At 37.4% G+C, this 19989-nt stretch overlaps 1 protein-coding gene across 1 annotated transcript; it reads left to right on the forward strand.

Annotated features, from left to right (window-relative positions):
• Nucleotides 1-185: 185 nt before the first annotated feature.
• On the forward strand, nucleotides 186-13990 carry LOC132552490 (uncharacterized; the record flags this gene model as incomplete). Its single annotated transcript, XM_060216668.1, has 9 exons — nucleotides 186-252; nucleotides 2158-2210; nucleotides 4129-4168; nucleotides 4591-5058; nucleotides 6613-6743; nucleotides 6993-7058; nucleotides 9527-9725; nucleotides 10907-10954; nucleotides 11681-13990. Coding segments are annotated over 9 exons (3303 nt in total), but the record flags the coding sequence as incomplete, so codon positions are not given.
• Nucleotides 13991-19989: the final 5999 nt, after the last annotated feature.

Raw genomic sequence — 19989 nt, forward strand, 5'->3', positions numbered from 1 at the left:
ATGTCCTTTTAGTATTGATGGAGGCTGTTAATTCAATATTGGAAAAAAATCCAGGCATTGTGTTAACAATGGATGTGGTCCCTTAGAGGGAAGCAATATAAGCCAGGGAGCTTGTAACATTTTTGTTATCAAGTGATGTGCTTTGTTATCTGATTTGTTTTATATCTTTTTCTCGTTTGTGACAGAATGACAGTAAAGATGCAAAAGAAAAATTTCAAGAAATCAGCTATGCATATAAATATCTAACAGAAGGTAAATCTACACCTTGAGTGATAATGAGAGGCAACTGTTGATTTAAATATTTTTCTTATTTCTGATGTTTGCCTAGATTACTACGCTTCAAATCCTCATTCATGAAAAATTCTTTGATTTCTCCACAGTGTCCTATAATTATCTAATGCCTAGATAAATTATACTTTTACTAGTAACTTGGAAATAATTTTTTTTATTTTTCTGCTTTGCCCAATAGATATCAAATGTCTGCTTATACTAGTTTGAACAGTTTGTGGACATTTGAATTCATGGATTAAGAAATCAATGAAAATAAAAGCTCTACAAAAATTACCATAATGATTTTTACAGTATATTGCATATCTTCCATCTTCTTTCCATGTTTATTGGTTTTTGTGTCGCCTGCCGAAGACGCAATATGTATTAATTTATCAGTGGCGCTGTTTTTTTTCATGATAACTTGAGTTCAATTTGATCAGTCAAGGTCAAACTTCATACAGTGCTTCCTTACAAAAAGTGCTTGCTTGGGATTGCTTTTCAGGTCTAAAGGTCAAAGGTCAAGTTCACCATTACTATAAATAGAAAATTTGTTTGGTATAATGACCTTACCAAATATACATGCTTAGGATTGCTCATAAGGTCAAAGGTCAAGGTCATTGTATCTGTTCAAAGAAAATTGAGAAACCTGAGTTTTCTTTGGACAATTAGATTAAAACTTCATGCAATGCTTGTGAACCATAAGGGCTTGTTTCAGATTGCTTTTCAGGTGGGTTGTTCTTGTTCCTGCTGTATTGGGAACATGTCAGTATTCAAATTCTATGGTCCGTCGATCGTCCTAAACAGTTTTTGTTATAGCTATTTTTTACAGAGTGCTTGATGAATCTCTCTCAAATTTCTTATGTAGGTTTCCCTTTTTCCCTAGTTTTGCCCATTAAATTTTGGGACTGATCAGAAAATCAAACAGGTGGCCTTCTTGGTTTCCCTTAGTCCCTAGTTGTGCCTGTTTGATTTTAGTACTGAAAAAGAAAATGGCCAAGAGGTGGCCATCTTGGATTTTGGTTTTGAAAGTTGTTATCACTACTACTTGAGAAATACTGCATAGATATTTTGCAAATCTTATGTAAAGGGTCCTCTTTGTTCCTAATTGCGCCTGTTTGGGTTTTGGCGACCATCTTGGATTTGTCTGGTAAAGATTATCATCGCTATTTCTGCAAAGGAATGTTCAAATTTCTTATCACTGAGAGCAAAAACAGAGAAGTGAAGAAAAATAAGGGAAAAGATCCAACTTTCAAAGAGCAAATAAAAATCAAATAATGGTGGGCGCCAAGATCCCTCTGGGATCTCTTGTATTTACCGTAAATTTGCATGCATAGTGCACACTTTTTGGGGCAAAATCTGTCGATGTCATGGTAAACAGAATGTAATCATCCTCATTATTGTACTCCATGTTAACATCAACGTCAGGCCCACTATCAGCCCATCCCATTGATGCTTTGAAGTCTGTGAAGTCTGCATGCGCGGTTCTGTCATACTGACAGCAATACTGGCATCTTGGCGATCGCATGCGAAGTTATACAGCTCTCTCTCTCCATCTCTATCAGACTTTCTGGTCAGGGGTTGGGAGTTTAGGTGTTCATCTGTTGGATTCTGTGATGTAATCCTAATTCTGTACACAGTTATGATATACGGATCAGTCCTGAGGATTCAGTACATTCAGTATATCCAATCTGTACGTTTACTCCTCACATCTCAAACAAATGGACAGATTATATAATGGAATAAACAGAATGAATATCGATAGCTATTGTTCAATGAAACTTATCTCAAAAAATCTTGCTGGGCAGGCGACACATCAACTTATGTGGAATTCTTGTTATCAAAACTTTGATGGATGTGTTTTGTCATTATTGGATTTTGTGTTTATAGGACCAAGTTCCATTGGAGGAGATTACAGTGGAACAGAAGGGGAAGGTATCCCGGTAAGTAAATAGAGAGACTTGATTTTGTCATTCACTACCGTGGACCAAAATGTTGATAAAGAAGTAACTCAGAGCTGGACAGATTTTTAACTTTGCTGGATTGATTTGATTCAATTACTTCTATATTAGTGGTATTTAGTGTGAATGAATCTTAAAGCCCCAATATACGTAAAAATCACTATAAAAAAACAAACTTTATCTTATTTTCCCCGTAATATATGTAACAAAACAAATATTTTCCTTTAATTAAAGAAAACAAAACTGACTGTTTTCAATTTAAATAAAAATTGAAAAAATCGGAAAATAAACAATGTGGGACCCACAATAATTCATACATTACCGCTCGTAGCGATGACATTGCGTATGCGCATATTCCGCGCGTGTAAACATGGCAGACACAGTACAGACGTCCATCAGACCAGTTCTGAATTCTTATGTTATAATTGTGTATCGTTTCTAAACTAATTATTACTTCTAATAATTTCCCAAAAACTGAATGTTTATCACAGGAATACCTAAAGTCTACGACAAGACTTCGCAAACAATGTTTGTAAACAAAAACTTACCGTAGACGTATCTGCATGTGCTTCCTCTATAAGTAGAAACCTCAACTCTCGCGAGATCAGGTCATGAACTTTCCGACGTGGTTCAGCAACAATCGTAATTTCGATGGCGGCGTGTTTAAAATGGAGGTGTGTTTACAAATAGCGAGTTTCAACTGCTCATATATCAATACTTTATGCACAAAGTCATGGGAACTATTGTTTGAATCACTTCATTTTAACTACATCTTAGAGAATATCTCAATAAATATGTGTGATTCTACACTAAATTTTTGGTGAATGTTACGTATACTGGGGCTTTAATCTATTTGTAAAATGAACAATAAATCTGGTGGTATGTGTTGTTAGGAGTTTTAATACTCAATTAAACCAGCATTTCCTCTAATTTTCTAGTTTTTATATCCCCTTTAGGGTATATAGCTATCACTTTGTGCATCTGTTCATGTGCGTTTGTTTGTGTGTGTCTGTTTGTATGCGTCTGATGTATGTGTGTTTGTGTGCGTTTGTGTGTGTCTGTTTGTATGCATCTGTTCGTGTGCGTCTGTTCGTATGCGTCTGTTCATGTGTGTTTGTTCGTGTGCATCTGATTGTATGCATCTGTTCATGTGTGTATGTTTGTATACATCTGTTCGTATGCATCTGTTCATGTGTGTTTGTTGATGTGCGTCTGTTCGTGTGCGTCTGTTCGTATGTGTCTGTTTGTATGCGTCTGCTCGTGTGCGTTTGTTTGTGTGTCTGTTTGTGAGTGTGTGCATCCCTACTTGTTTAACATTGTGTACAAGGTGTACCATGAACTCTTTAACAATTCACACCATACCACCGAGGTCTACGTCTGATTAGAATTTATTGGTTGTCATTGGTTACAGTTATAGGTGAGCACGTTCTTCCTTATCAAGGGGTAGGAGGGGATGGAGTGGGGGTAGAGTTAGGGTGGAGCATATCTATACGAGCTCTTGCTCACTTTGTTTTTCTGATAAATGATTCACTACCAGAAGTGTTAATATAGCAGGTTATCTTGGTAGACATATATATATATATGTACATCAGCAGCTTTTGAATTTTTAGCACATGCATATTACTGGAGATGAACATAACAGTATGCATTTAAATGTTAGCCTCAACTGGCAGATTGGGCCTTTTTAGGTGATCTAGAATTTGTAGATTAGAGTCATTGTGAAACAGAGGAAACATTGATCCTGTCCATAATGTCAGAAAATATGTATTGAAAAACTGTTTTAATGAGAGATTGTACTGAATTGGTTATCAATGACAGTACCAACGGTTTACTATGACAGATTGTACTGAATAAAATTAGTGATCATTGAAAAAAATGAACTTTCACTTTATCATTACAGTTTGACATTCTGGTGAGGCTGTTCCCTTGGCTTGTGCAGGGTAAGAATATTTATGTGATGTTGACTGCAGGTCTCACTGTATGATATGCTTCACAAATTTTAAGGAGTACACTTCAGTATTTTGTGATTTGGCTTCAAAAAACATTATAAATAGTGCTTATGATTTAAACATGTTCACATTTTATAACAGAAAACTGTCAAATTCTTGTAAATATTTGCCTTTTTTCCCAAAGCTGGAATTAAATCTGTTTGGAGTGTATGTATATGATATTATATAATGTTTTTTTAAGAATAGTGAGTCTTCGAAAACAATGGGATTTTTTCGCAGAAATTTTCTCTTTAATTTTAGAATAATTTCTTTTTAAAATGCAGATAATTATTGTTTAAACCACCCTTTTCATTAATCATGTTTATTGATGTCTGTATCCATTTGTATAACACCATTGTCATATTGTGTTACAGATATGGGGGTAAGCTCACCTTTCATGTTTGGAGGTCCATTTGGCAGTTCTGGCATCTTTGGAGGAAACCCGTTTGGTTTCCAGAGGACATCATTCTTTATGGGGTTTGATGATGGCCTCTCATTTCTCATAGATGACGACAGTGACGACTTCTTTGGAATACCGTCAGGATTTTCTCAGAGATCGCATATACGACCTAATTGTAATCACAGACATTCAGCCACTCGTCAAAATAGAAACAATTCTAGAAATTTTAGTAGTGGCTTTTATTCACATTCAGGACAAAATTTGTCTTCAGCACAAGCATATGGTGGGACAAATCCAACGAAAGCATCAAACAGAAAATGCACAAGTGCGAGGATCAATGAGGAAGTGTATGAAACTCAGCTGCCACCTAAAACAGGGGAACCAGAGAACAGTAAAAAGAAGAAGAAGAAAAAGAAAAAGAAATCTGCCAATCAGAAAGAAGGTACAGTATGCTAAGATATAATAGCTGTAGGTAAGCTAATGGTGGGCTAAGCCTTATGCCCATGGTCAGTCATCAGTACCTCAGGAAACAATTTTGTTATTACATTTTCTTGAGAAGTACTGGAGGAATCTTTCTTAAATTTCATATGTAAGTTTCCCTTGCTCCCTAGTTGTGCCCATTTGATTTTTGGACTGACCAGAAAAACAAAGTGGCCGACAGTTGGCCATCTTGGATTTTGACAATGAAATTTGTTAGTGCTATTTCTTGAAAAGTACTGATTTGACTTAAATTTCATGTGTAGGTTTCCCTTACTCCCTAGTTGTGTCTGCTAGATTTTTAGTCTGATCAGAGAAAAAAAAATTGGCCGAGAGTCAGCCATCTTGTATTTTGTCCAATAAGGCTTGTTATCGCTATTTCTTGAGGTGTACTGGATGGGTCTCTCTCAAATTTCATAGGTTCCTATTCATGTCTACTTGTTGTTGGGACTGACCAGCCAACAGACAGCCATCTTGGATTTGACATTGAAAGATTGTCATCACCATTTCTATTTGGCCATCTTGAATTTTGACTTGGAAAGTTTGTTATTGCTTTTTCTACTACTACAGCATAAATCTTTCATACATAGGTTTCCTGTAGTCCCTAGTTGTGCCTGTTTTATTTTGGGACTGATCAGAAAAAATGGCTTTCATTAAGAGCAAAAACAGAGAAGAAAAAAGAAAGGAAAAGATCCAACTGTTAAAGAACAAATAAGGATCAAACATTTGTGGGTGCCAAGATCCCTCTGGGATCTCTCAATTGGACCTGCTGACTTCAGTTCCTCTTGTCCTGTTAACCTACGGACAGTCATTTGTTGACTAAGGATAGGCATTTATTAACTTAATAGTAAAATATTTGTTGGCTCAAGACCAACATTATGTACTCAAGAAAAACATTAGCTGACAAAAAAGAACAACATTTACCTTGTGTCTTTCTTTAATACAGAATTATGGTTTTCATTTATCTTTATGTTCAGTTTGGCATTCATCATCAAATTTTTCCGTTTTAGACATCATCTTTTCAATATGCAAGAGACCTTGAGTTATGATATTTGTAAGTTAGATTCCTGAAAGGAATCCGTGACCTTCACACATATACAAGATCACAGAGGTCAAATTTGTATAAACATTCAAGCAACTTTCTCTGATTAATCCAAAAACCAAAAATCGTGAAATTTGGTTTCTAGGTGCCTGAGAGGAAGCTAGACAATAATTTGGACCAAAAAGTAATTAAACCTTATCAGGATATATGTCTGATATTTTCTTTGGATGTAGCCTGTCAAAGTTTGTGAACAGGTATTCCCATGACCATGTTCAAAGTCACAGGGGTCTATTTTTTTTCAAGAAAAAAACTTCATTAGTTGATTAGCCTTCAGTGTTTGACTGTTAGAAAAAGTATTGAATGCCTGGTGAGCAATGCAGGTCTATTGGGCCTTTTGTTATAAACAAAGCATGCCAAACTTTTACCATTACTAGAATATCATGGTATGATGAAAGGATTATCTCCCTTGTCTTGCAGAACCTTCAGTTGAAACAGATAGTGCCATGGAAACGCCCCTAATATACCAATCTGAGCCCCCTGAGAAGGAAAGTGTTGATGTGAAAGAAACTCAAGCCAGTCCCTCACCACTGGTGGAGCCAAAACAAGAGGTTTGTGCATATGATAGCACCAATGTTTTCTTATAAAATATATTCTGCTGTTCTTAAACTCAATATTTGTAAATGATGTGTTTGAGGTTAAGTTGTTAAGAGTTAAGCTTGTTTGGAAAAAAGAGGAGTCAAAAGCAGTGTTTGTATCTTTTACTATTGTTTTCAATGAAACCTCTCTTCTTCAGTAAGTAGGGTTAGTGGCTGATAAATCTCCAATTGAACTAAAGGTCTGTTTTCTCTTTGTCAAAGGTTCCCCAAAGACTTAATAAAAAAGCCAGAAGAAAGTTATTGAGAGAACAACAGAGGAAAGAAAAGGTAGTTATCTGTTTGTGCAGTCATTACAAATCTCATTCCCCTTATCAATAAACATGGGGGACTGTAGCTTTTTCTGCATTCATCCATCCGTCTGTCAGCTAATCAATTCAAAACCTTTAGTTAAGGTGTTGTTTGCAGGTTTTTAAGTGACTGAAGAATTATTTTAGGATGTTGATATTTTACATATATGTTCATAAAGATCCAGCATTATTGTCACAGAGTAAAACAGGAATTTTTGTTTTTCTTTCCTCTTCCAAAGGGCCAAGTGAACTTCGGGCAAATAGTGGTGTAACGATAGGTCAACTTATCGATGAATTGCGATAGGTTTGCACTCAATAGCAATAGGTCAATAGCATATTTTTCAAGTCGATAACTATTGCAATATTTTTATAACTTAACAAAAATTCTTGAAAGCAAGATTTTTCACCCAAGTTGTTGCCCAAGAGCGGCAACCATTGTTTATTTATGAGAGTGCCTTGGGACCTCAATCAGAGTAGCACTAAAGACAAGAACAACAAAATCTATTTTTCTTGGTCATTACCTTCATTTGGTAAATAGCTATATCATCACCTTTACTAGACCTATTCTATATATTGTTGGACACGGCTCTGCCAGTGATATATGAAGTGTGTCAAAAATTATTTGAAAATATAATTTAGTGTGACAACTGTGCAACATACTTGATTGTGTAAAAATTGTAATATTTTTTTTTAGTTTAAGCAATTGCTTTATTGAGCATTTTGATCCATTAAATGGTTAGTGACTCCACTTTATTTTTGGTTAGAAAATCATATTTTAAAGTTAAAATATATTCTAATATCACAATAATGACTGTGTTTGTCTCTCTGTCAACTCTGTAAACAACTGTGTGGTTGTTGACCAAATTTTTCAGAAGAATCTGTGGCGAAGGGGGAACCAATTTATATAATTGTTGGGTCTCAGCCACTCGGGACCTAAGGGGCAGTGCCCCAAAAACGAAACTACTCATGTAGGAATGACAGGAATTTAACTGTTTGGTCTGAAGATTCCTTGGGTGAGGAAAATCAGTTTATAAACAGTGGATCTTGGTCCCATGGGGCAGGAGGGGACGGGCCCAATAGGGAAAATAGATCAAATCTCTTAAAATCCTACTCCTCCTGTAGAGTGAAAAGATGTAGCCTAAATTCTGTCTGAAGCATCCATGGATGAAGGAGATAATATTTGTATAAACAGTGGATCTTGGTCCCATGGGGCAGGAGGGGACGGCCCAATAGGGAAAATAGATCAAATCTCTTAAAATCCTACTCCTCCTGTAGAGTAAAAAGATGTAGCCTAAATTCTGTCTGAAGCATCCATGGATGAAGGAGATATTATTTGTATAAATAGTGGATCTTGGTCCTAGACATGGGGCCCAATATGAGAAACAGAGCATATTCTGTAAAACCTTCTTCTCAATTTTACCCAAAGTTGATCTGCAGCATCCTTGAAGAGAACTTAGCTTTGTATAAATGGTTCATCTGACCACTCTTGAGGGAAATAGTTACAAGTCTATTTTTCCTTTAGTTTAAAGCATTTTCATCAAATTAAACCAGGTGAGTGCAACACAGGTCTTTTGAGCCTTTTTTGGAGGTTGGGGTTGGGGAGGGTGACCTTTTTTTATTAATATTTATTTCTAATAGTAAAAATGAAACTATTTCTTCCAGATGTTTAAGAACTTAATTTTTGATTGATCACTGTGTCATAGTTTGTTGGGGCTTGTAGGAAACATGTAAATACATGTAGATTGTGGGGGCGTGTAGGGAACATGTGAATACATGTAGATTGTAGAGGCTTGTAGGAAACATGTAAATACATGTAAATTGAAGAGGTTTGTAGGGAACATGTGAATACATGTAGATTGTAGGGGCTTGTAGGAAACATGTAAATGCATGTAAATTAAAGATGCTTGTAGGGAACATGCGAATACATGTAGGTTGTAGGGGCTTGTAGAGAACATGTGATTACATGTAAATTGTAGGGGCTTGTAGGGAACATGTGAATACATGTAGATTGTAGGGGCTTGTAGGGAACATGTAAATACATGTAGATTGTAGGGGCTTGTAGGGAACATGTAGATTGTAGGGGCTTGTAGGGAACATGTAAATACATGTAGATTGTAGGGGCTTGTAGGGAACATGTAAATACATGTAGATTGTAGGGGCTTGTAGGGAACATGTGAATACATGTAGATTGTAGGGGCTTGTAGGGAATGTGTTTTGCTTTAGCATGTCTCAACATGAGCTTTGTAGATTGGGTTAATTTCCTTGTTAACAACAGTGAGAATTGTAGAATCGTTATGAGTTTATTTAAAAGGAAATCTTGTCTTGATGTCAAATCTCAGTTGAATTTTGTGTTGCTATTTTAATGTTGCCAAAGTTTTATGATGTGTATAGGACCCTAATAACCTACTTTTGTGAAAAGATAATCTTATCCCTTTTTTAACCACACAGAGCAACACTTTTACATCTGATCCAATTATTAATAACCTGGTAAACAAGGAGCAACAGCGCCCCCTGGTGGAAGATCTTGGTGATACAGATGGTAATGAAGATGTGATAAGTGAGGAAAGTGACAGTGATGAAGACAATAAAGATGACACAGAATCATTGGCATCTGTTTACAACAACGATCCTGACATCATCATTGAGGGTAAGTTGTCAACAGACATCATCACTGAGGGTTAGTTGTCAACAGACATCATCACTAAGGGCTGGTTGTCAACAGCCATGGGCATTGTGGGTACTTTGTCAATAGACATGGGAACTGTGGGTAGATTGCCAACAGACATTGGGGCTGATGGTAATTTGTCATCAGTCAATGGTGCTGAAGTTAGATTGTCAACCAACATGGGGGCTGAGGGAAGATTGTCAACAGACATGGGGGCTGAGGAAAGATTGTCAACAGATGTGGGGGCTGAGGAAAGATCGTCAACAGACATGGGGGCTGAGGGACGATTGTCAACAGACGTGGGGGCTGAGGGAAGATTGTCAACAGACATGGGGGCTGAGGGAAGATTGTCAACAGACGTGGGGGCTGAGGGAAGATTGTCAACAGACGTGGGGGCTGAGGGACGATTGTCAACAGACGTGGGGGCTGAGGGAAGATTGTCAACAGACATGGGGGCTGAAGGAAGATTGTCAACAGACATGGGGGCTGAAGGAAGATTGTCAACAGACATGGGGGCTGAGGGAAGATCGTCAACAGACATTTTGGGCTGAAGATAGATTGTCAACAGACATGGGGGCTGAGGGAAGATTGTCAACAGACATTTTGGGCTGAAGATAGATTGTCAACAGACATGGGGGCTAAGGGAAGATTGTCAACAGACATTTGGCTGAGGAAAGATTGACAACAGACATTTGGCTGAGGAAAGATTGACAACAGACATTTGGCTGAGGAAAGATTGACAACAGACATTTGGGCTGAAGATAGATTGTCAACAGACCTGGGCGCTGAGAGTATTGTCAACAGGCATTAGGACTCAGGGTAGATCGTGAACTGAATACGGCTGTCAGGGTGACAAAGGGAGACATGTTGTTTGTTTCATATAAATCAAAATGTGTTATTTTCTTTACACTGAACTAGTTTTTAGTGTTCTTTAGAGTAGGTATGGAAGCTTCACTGTGCTGACATTGAATTTTTTGTATGTTATTCAGATACTCAGAACTTATTTGTATGTTTTCAGATACTCAGAACTTATTTGTATGTTTTCAGATACTCAGAACTTATTTGTATGTTTTCAGATACTCAGAACTTATTTGTATGTTTTCAGATACTCAGAACTTATTTGTATGTTTTCAGATACTCAGAACTTATTTGTATGTTTTCAGATACTCAGAACTTATTTGAGAGGAAATCAAGAAGGATGAGAAAAAATGGTAGGAATATTATTTCATTATAACAAAGTGCTCTGCTGGTATAACATAAGAAAACTTTATGTCTCTTCTGGAACTGGTCCTTTTGTGAAAGTGTAGGCTAATTATGTACTGAATATACAATTATGACAGGTCAAGGGTCTGTCCACGCCCATGAGATCTAGTCCTTGGGTGAAAGTGCACTTTAAATATGTACTATATATACTATCATTAGTGGTCAAGGATCTGACCACGCTCTTGGAGCAAGTCCTTGTATGACAGTGCACTCTAAGGTGTTACACTCTCTATCATTCTCTGCACCCCTGAAACATTTCATGGCAAAATTGAAGGTCCCTGACACCTTGTGGACAAGACAAAAAGACTAGTTTGATTCCTTTGATGTACATCAAACAAATTTCGAGGTCACATATTGGTATATTGTAATGACTTTGAAGTTGGATATGGCTCCTTTGTAATCTTCAAAAGGAGTATATTAGCCTGTGAATGGTCATTTTTTTCTCCTGGAACCAATCAGATTACTTCACTTGTGCCCTCAATTTCCCCATGACCTTTTCCAGGGGTGCAGAGAGTGAGAGATGACCGTAACTCCTGGAGTATTGAAGATGGCCAATGTGAACTTAACCATATAAAAAAGGTCACATTTATTTGGGTTAAAGTAAAATATTAGGAGAGTCTATTTGAGTGTTAGAGGGTTGACGTAAGAAATTATGATTGATTTTCATTTTACAGAGAAGAAGAAACAGAGATCTGAAGAAGATGGGGACCAGTCAAGAAGAAATGCCCAGAATGAAAATTACAATGACCTGCTTCCGAAATCTGCACAGGAGGAGGAGGAGATGATTCGTCTGGCTATGGAGATGAGTAAACTGGAGAGCAGAGATGAAGCCAAAAACACCAACAAACACCAATCAACAGAAACCAAACCAGGGAGAGGGAAACATGGTGTTCCTGTTATCAACAGTGTCACGAGTGATAGAAATCTAAATTTATCTGAAGACTGTGCAAATGAAAAACTAGCAACAAGGGAGACAACCTTAGTGCCAAATGATAAAAATGAGGACCGAAATCATTCTCAAAAGGACATAACTGGGCCTGGAGATGTATCTGGTTTACAGAGTAGAGATAAACGATGTCCTGAGAGTAAGTCAGGAGGTTGGTATGACAGTATAGGCTCTATGCCATTACAGAGTTCTAGTGACACAGACTTCACAAAGACTTATTACAAAGAAATAAGCCCCCCTGCTGGGGAGAGACTCTTTTCACTTGGCCTGGATAATCAGAATAAACAGCAGCCCTCTCAATACTCATCTATTGACTCAGACTCAGGGTCAGGACAGGGTGCATCAGAATTTTTTGACAATTCTCAATTCTTCAGATCTACTGAAACTCCAAACACATGGAAAGAAGCTCCACCAAAAAGCACAAACTCACAATTCTATGAAAAGACACCATGGGAACCTGTGGTTAAAAACCAGTCAATGGATAAATGTGTTTCTCCAACGCCTTCTCAAATGGCTCAAGGGAATAAGCACAATTCTTATCAAAATACATATGGATTTGATATGGGAGAAGTGTCTAAGTCAGCATATCCTCCGCGAGATCGTCATGGTTCTGATTACCCCACAGGGGTGTATAGAGAGCCAGAAAACAAGCCACATAGTGATCCTTTCACCATAAATCTGCCCACAAAACCAAGTCCTATTCAACCACCGATTATAGACTCAAAACATCAGGAACAGAGAAAGTCTGCAGAACATCCATTCCTGTTCCAGGCAAGATCTGGAGAAACTATCCCAGATCCTTATGGTACAAATCGAGTAACCAAGTCATTCCATACTGGTCCTAGTGTGCAGGAGCAAAAAGGACAAAGTACAAGCAACTTTATGTTCCATCCAGAGACTAAGAATGATCAGGAACAATTCAGTTTTTACAGGGATCCAAAAGTCTCTCCTAGAACTACCAAAGGCTTCGTGGAAACACCATTGGACTTTTATGGTAGCTCTTTGTATGCTACAAAATCTGCCAAGGAATTAAACAGTGAGATGGATGCAATGAGTTTTTATAGGGATAAGATATTCCAAAAAGATTCTAGTGGAATATTCAGTCAAGATCAGCCTAGGCCTAGTGTTTATGGCTCTGAGTTTATCCCAAACAAAAATATACGCAATCAAAACAACGCAAACACTACTTCTAATAATGCTGATCAAAGAAAGATGTTTGAGAGCTCCCTTGGGAATCCAAATGGTTACTTAGGCAACATGACCCCAAGTGGTGGACTGTTTGGGGCACCTCAAAGGGTTCTTCCAATCAACACAGAGCAGAGCAGACTATTTGCAGGTGCTTATGGATCAAATACCAATATTCAGCAACATACACCTTTTAATACAAGCACAAGTCAGATATATGGAAGGCCTCAAGTTAACCCTCACAGTGTCCCAACTGCTCCGCCTCAAAGTGATCTTTATAATGGCCATGGTCATGTGACTGGCGGGTTACCAAGTGACACGGGTAAGTTGTATGGTAGCCAGATTCGATCTCAGGGAAACCCTGTTGGGAGGCCTAACCCCATACAAGGCCACATGTATGGAAGTATGTATTCAAAAAACATTAATGGTAGAACACCTGGTGTTACATCTAACCAAAACAATGACCCACCAGCTGCACAACATCAGCCATATAGTGACCAATATGGTTACCACATCAACAATGCCAAACAAATACCTACCAATCAAGGACATCATCCAAATAAAAAGGGGTCAAATGTCAAATCAACTCGGCATGTGGATGATATGGACGATATAGATGATGTAAATCTCAACCTCAGTGGAAGATCAGAGTTCAGAGGTCAAAGTCAGACAGGTATGAACTCTGACCTCTCTGGAGTACTAGGAGGCAGAAGTCTGTACATTCCTGCAGGAATACAAGTAGACATGTATAAAGGTGCATATCAGGAAAAGTGATTGTGCAGCAGTACATTAAAAATAAGGGGAAAGGACATACTAATTGGTAAGATAACAATTTGTACACTTGGTAGGGAAGAGGAGGGGTGGGGTCATTACCTCTGACTTAAAGTCAAGGAAGAGATCATGAATCGTATTTGTAATTTTACTTAAAAGCAATAGGTAACAGGAATGGTAGATTAGTAACCTATAATTCAGACACAGAAAATATACATTTTTTCAATGTCACTGCAATGGTTTACCCAATCTGGTGGACGGTGTAACCTTAAGTTATCACTACAATTCTCCATGGAAACCGAACACTTATCATTCAGGCAGATTGATATTTGTAATGTGTTAGAAATCTCCATGGAGATTGAGAAAATCACCCTGGAGACAGAGAGTGGTCTTTATCAGACAGTGAGATGATCAAAAGTCCTCACAATGTGATAGGATTGCTTACCACTGATAGATGTTACATAGACTGGAACTGTACACTGTTATTACCTGCCAACATTATTTTACAAATTGATTAGAAGGTAACTGGGATACCTACTAGTGGTTTAGAGAAAAGGTATTTGTATCTTTTCTAGCTCTCAAAATTACACAGCATTAAGTACAGTCGAACCTAATTATCTCGAAGTTGGTGGGACTGTGGTTATCCGAGGTCATTCTAAGTGAGTTTAAATGTTTAGTGTGGACTTTGGCTGGAACTGACAAAAAACTTTGAGTTAAACAGGGTCTTGGAGTTATTAGATAATGAGGTTCAACTTTATTTGAATACAGTATTGAATGAGTTGAATATGAAACTGAGCCAGGAAAAACCATTTTATACCTATCTCATGGTCTGTGTTAATCCCAGACACGCGGACTACTAGCAGCTTGGTTCTACTGAATAGAGTTCTGTTACTTCAATGTTTCAGAAGAAATCAAGCTATTAAATATTCATTGTTGATTTTGATTGTTTTACTGGGTTGATTTTTGATACAAGTGCTGCATAATGATGAAACATTTATTGATGCGAGTCACTGATGACACAGTTTAACTGGATTTTTGTCGTGTATAATGATACAATATTCATTGATGTTTGTAAAGGACAAAGTTAATGCATGTCAGTTATGATGTTGATGTTGATGGTATTTATGTATGTGATCTAGTCCAACTCCTCTATGACTGTTTAGTGTTAAACTGTCTCGGACCATTCTGTTGATTAAGTATTGGGAGGTATGTGAAAATTTGCTTTAGTTCCTATAAAGAATGTTGCTTCTGGTCATATTTTTGCTGCACATTGAGTGTTGCTGTATCACCTGATTTCATCAGTTACTGGTCAATCAGATATTAGCGATAGGATTGACCTGCTGGAGTTCAAAATGATGTTTAAAGGTAACACAGAACATCCTCTAAACATATACAGATGTGATAACAGTAATTTGATAAGGTCATTTTCTTTTATCACTCTTTAAAACACCCTGTGACCTTTGACCTTTGACTTTGAGGGGTTATCGCCAGATATGAGATAAGTAGACTTTGGCAGCACTGCATGCTTTGATTTTGTGTTATGTTTAATTTCAAATGAAAAGTCTTTTGCCTATTTTTGTTATTTTTTAAGACGCAAATTTAATTTGCATACCTGTTCTTCAACTTTAATCATTTTAACAATGAGACTGAAACATTGTTCACAAACACAGACACAAATTCTCAACCAATGTTATAAATATATGTATATGAGATATAAGAATATTATTCAGTGTTGTATATCTTATAAGACGTTAGCCCTGCAGAACTAGTGTATTATTACTACAAACACAGATCTTGGGACGAGTGATTCAGGCCAAGTCCCAAGAGTGTAATTGTCCTCATGATGTCAAATATCTAGATAACAAAAAGATTGTTGTTGTTTTAGGGAACAAGGGCTTTGTTATGCACATGTGCTCATTTACATGAAGATGATTTTTTTTCTTTTTTTTTTTTTTCTATTTTTTGTTTTTTTGTTTTTGTTTTTTTGTATTAAATGTGGCAATGGAATGAAGAATAAATCACTTTATCACATCAAGATGCTTTATTTCAAAGTACCATAAAAATAAAAACCCACATAGTTACATTGTACCTTAACTTTAATGTAACTATGTAGGTTGTTAATTTCCAATTCATGACCATGAGTACCTGTTGTGTTATGTACCAATACTGGAGTCACAATTTGTGGCAGAAATTGATCCTTTTGACAATTTTACTTTGTAAGGTAATTATGAAATCACTGTCATTTTCTTAACATGCTGATTGGTCAAGACATGTTTCATAGGTCAAAATATAATATGATGTTGCACCAAAGGTCTAATTATTTTGCAATCGATGCTACATATGAAATAGAGTATGTGCACGCGAGGTGAATATAACAATCCATAACCCTGCCGATGTCTCACACGTGAAAATAATCAGTAATCTGTGCTGCAATTTTTGACCAGTCAAAGCCATAGATACTTTCAGTCATCATATATCGAAATGAATTATTTGTATAAGGAAAGAAGCAGTTTTAGTGGGGATGTTGTATTCCTGAAGACATTGAATATTGTTTCAGGGACGTCCCTGAATGTGTGGAAGTCCAACAGTATGAGATACCATTAACTTGGATCGAGTTTCTTACATTAAAGTATTAGTAAATTTGTGTTTTCAGGGACGTCCCCGAATGTATGGATGTCCAACAGCACGAGACAAACATTAATCTGGAGTTACATTGTTAGCTTTCAGTGATGTCCCTTAATGTATGGAAGTCCAACAGCACAAGATGAACCTTAATCTATAGTTACTTATATAAAGGTAGGGTTAAATTTGTTAGCATTTTGGGTTGTACATGTATAAACATGAAAATATTTAAAGATTGAGTTATGTGGTACATGCATGTAGTTGGAGGTGTAAGTCTAAACGGATTGTATCATTCTGATGTGATGTATCTAAATAAAACATGGTTGGGAACTGAAGAGGTCTTAATCTGTTATCTGTTACCTTATTTAGATCAGTTAAAGGTTTTTTTATACAGCAACCCATCAACAATACTTCATCACCATCTCAATTTTCTGGCCAACCTTGAGAGTAGGAGGCAGCTGGAGAGAATTAGGATCAATTTACAAATCATTTGCTTTATTTTCAGTGATGCATACCTAGCGGTATATTTGCATAAGTACACAGGTTCCTGATCTTCTAGAATAACATTTAGTGTGGAAGCAACTGCAGTACTTGATCTGAAGCAGTTTTACCCTGCAACTTAGGATACACGTCCATAGATAATGGAAGACAGTTGTAAGCAACAATGAATTAAAGTCAAATCACTTATAGCATTATCAGAGCATTCACATAGGCATGCCCAACCCCATGTGTCTGCCAGAAACAGGTGCTTGTCAGGTCCGCCAGTGTCAGTAATATTCTCTTCAGTCAAGGTCGTGCTAGCTAGCAACAATGGTCGCAAAATCAAACTACTCAGGACTTTGCAGTTATCAAACTAGTACTGTAGTAGTTACTTTTGTAATGGAGAAGATCTCTGTTTAGATGGGTTTTTTCTATGTTACCATGGAAACAGATGAACCAAATTTCAGATTCAGTTGTACAGACCATGATCCCCAAACCATGAAACTGTTAGCAACAACTAAGCTGGCATTCTGGTAGTGCCTTTAGCTGTGTACAGCCAACAAGCTGGTATTCTGGTAGTGCCTTTTGCTGTGCACAACCAACAAGCTGGCATTCTGGTAGTGCCTTTTGCTGTGTACAACCAACAAGCTAGCATTCTGGTAGTGTCTTTTGCTGTGTACAACCAACAAGCTGGCATTCTGGTAGTGCCTTTTGCTGTGTACAACCAACAAGCTAGCATTGTGGTAGTGTCTTTTGCTGTGTACAACCAACAAGCTGGCATTCTGGTAGTGCCTATTGCTGTGTAAAACCAACAAACTAGCATTCTGGTAGTGTCTTTTGCTGTGTACAACCAACAAGCTGGCATTCTGGTAGTGCCTTTTGCTGTGTACAACCAACAAGCTAGCATTGTGGTAGTGTCTTTTGCTGTGTACAACCAACATGCTGGCATTCTGGTAGTGTCTTTTGCTGTGTACAACCAACAAGCTGGCATTCTGGTAGTGTCTTTTGATTTGTACAACCAACATACTAGCATTCTGGTAGTGTCTTTTGATTTGTACAACCAACAAGCTTGTATTCTGGTAGTGCCTTTTGCTGTGCACAACCAACAAACTAGCATTCTGGTAGTGTCTTTTGCTGTGTACAACCAACAAGCTGGTATTCTGGTAGTGCCTTTTGCTGTGCACAACCAACAAACTAGCATTCTGGTAGTGTCTTTTGCTGTGTACAACCAACAAGCTGGTATTCTGGTAGTGCCTTTTGCTGTGCACAACCAACAAACTAGCATTCTGGTAGTGTCTTTTGCTGTGTACAGCCAACAAGCCGGTATTCTGGTAGTGCCTATTGCTGTGTAAAACCAACAAGCTGGCATTCTGGTAGTGTCTTTTGCTGTGTACAGCCAACAAGCTAGCATTGTGGTAGTGTCTTTTGGTGTGTACAACCACTAAGCTGGCATTCTGGTAGTGCCTTTTGCTGTGTACAACCAACAAGCTAGCATTCATTTCTTGTGGAGTATTAATTTTCAAGTAGGTTGCATTTGATTGTTGGTTGGTATGGATCAGAAAAATAAATGGCGGACAATTGCCCATCTTGAAATTAACTTTGAAATTTGTTACCATGGAAACGGACGACCCTCATCACCAACTTCAGTTTTTCTGGACCAGTGCTCAGAAACTGTTCAAGATAATTGCTCAAAACCTTTTTACACTTATTAAGATAGCAATATGTTTTGCTATGGGGAAGATTTCCATTTAAATACTTTTTCTGTTAAAATGGAAACAGACAGGCCAAATCAGACCAGTAATCTTAAACCATTCAAGGTAGTTACCCTGTACTCAAAACAGTGTACATGCATCAAGCTAGTACTCTAGTAGAAGTTCTTCATTTCAGTAATTTGAATGGAACAACGAAAGATAACAAATAGAAATTAAACTTTGTTATGATATTAACATACATATATGATTGTGTGTCTTTCTTTTAAACAGCAGGGTGCATAGGATAATGTTCTATTTCATCCATCTTGGAGAACTGGTCGATGAAACAAATTGCGGACAGTCGACCATGTTGTATTTGACAGTTAAAGGCTTTTATTTTGTCTCTTTCTTGAGAGGTATAATTTGTAAAATTCATATAATAAAGAGTAAGAGAACAAACATGAAAAATAAGAAACAAAATTCAGTTCATGAAGAACAAATGAATATAATATAATGGTGGGTGCCATAATCCCTTCGAGATCTCTTGTTTCTAAACCCATTGTCGATATTTCTTCCGAACTTTGGCCCCAATGTGATGTCTACACAAGCAGACCTAGTTTGGTGGTTTTGTGCTGTATTTGTTATGAGGTAGAAATACCTTGGTGGTTTTATGTCGTGACACAGCTCTACACTAATGTAACCACAGAGACAGAGAAGCAAACTTCGGTAGAGTGTCGACCTTTTAACCTTGCATGAAAGTGTTTCCAAGGTAGCTTAGAGCCAGCTTGTGCTGTACTGGCTTTGTCCTAGGGCAAGACACTTTACCCTCAGTAGCTCTAGATGGCTGCACAGCGGGCCTCCCGTATGTTGTTCAATGAGGTAGCCACCAGCCACTGCAAGGAGTCCCCGCCTCAAAATGACCCTGGTTATTTACGAGACGACAACCCCAGTCAACAGACCGTATTTAACTTGTACGGATTAAAAGAGCCATTCGTTTGTAAAGGTTTATGTAGGTTGTATCAATTATTTAAAAATCACGAAATGTTTTCTGTCATTTGCTGTACCTTTAATATGTTGTGTATGCAATTTTCCCCTTGAATCTGTAAACTTAATGGATACCATTGAAGTCTCTCATTGATGTACCGATAACATCTACACTGTAAATGGATAGTTTACCTTCCATGTGATGTGATGTCCACGGAAACCAGGTAAATACAGACCATGTATTTTACAGTATTTATTATTACGATAATAATGTTTTAATTATCTCGACAAATAACAACATATG

Source organism: Ylistrum balloti, unplaced genomic scaffold (genome assembly GCF_031769215.1).
Source record: "Ylistrum balloti isolate Yb309-2 unplaced genomic scaffold, AGI_CSIRO_Ybal_v1 Utg370250, whole genome shotgun sequence".
Taxonomy (NCBI): domain Eukaryota; kingdom Metazoa; phylum Mollusca; class Bivalvia; order Pectinida; family Pectinidae; genus Ylistrum; species Ylistrum balloti.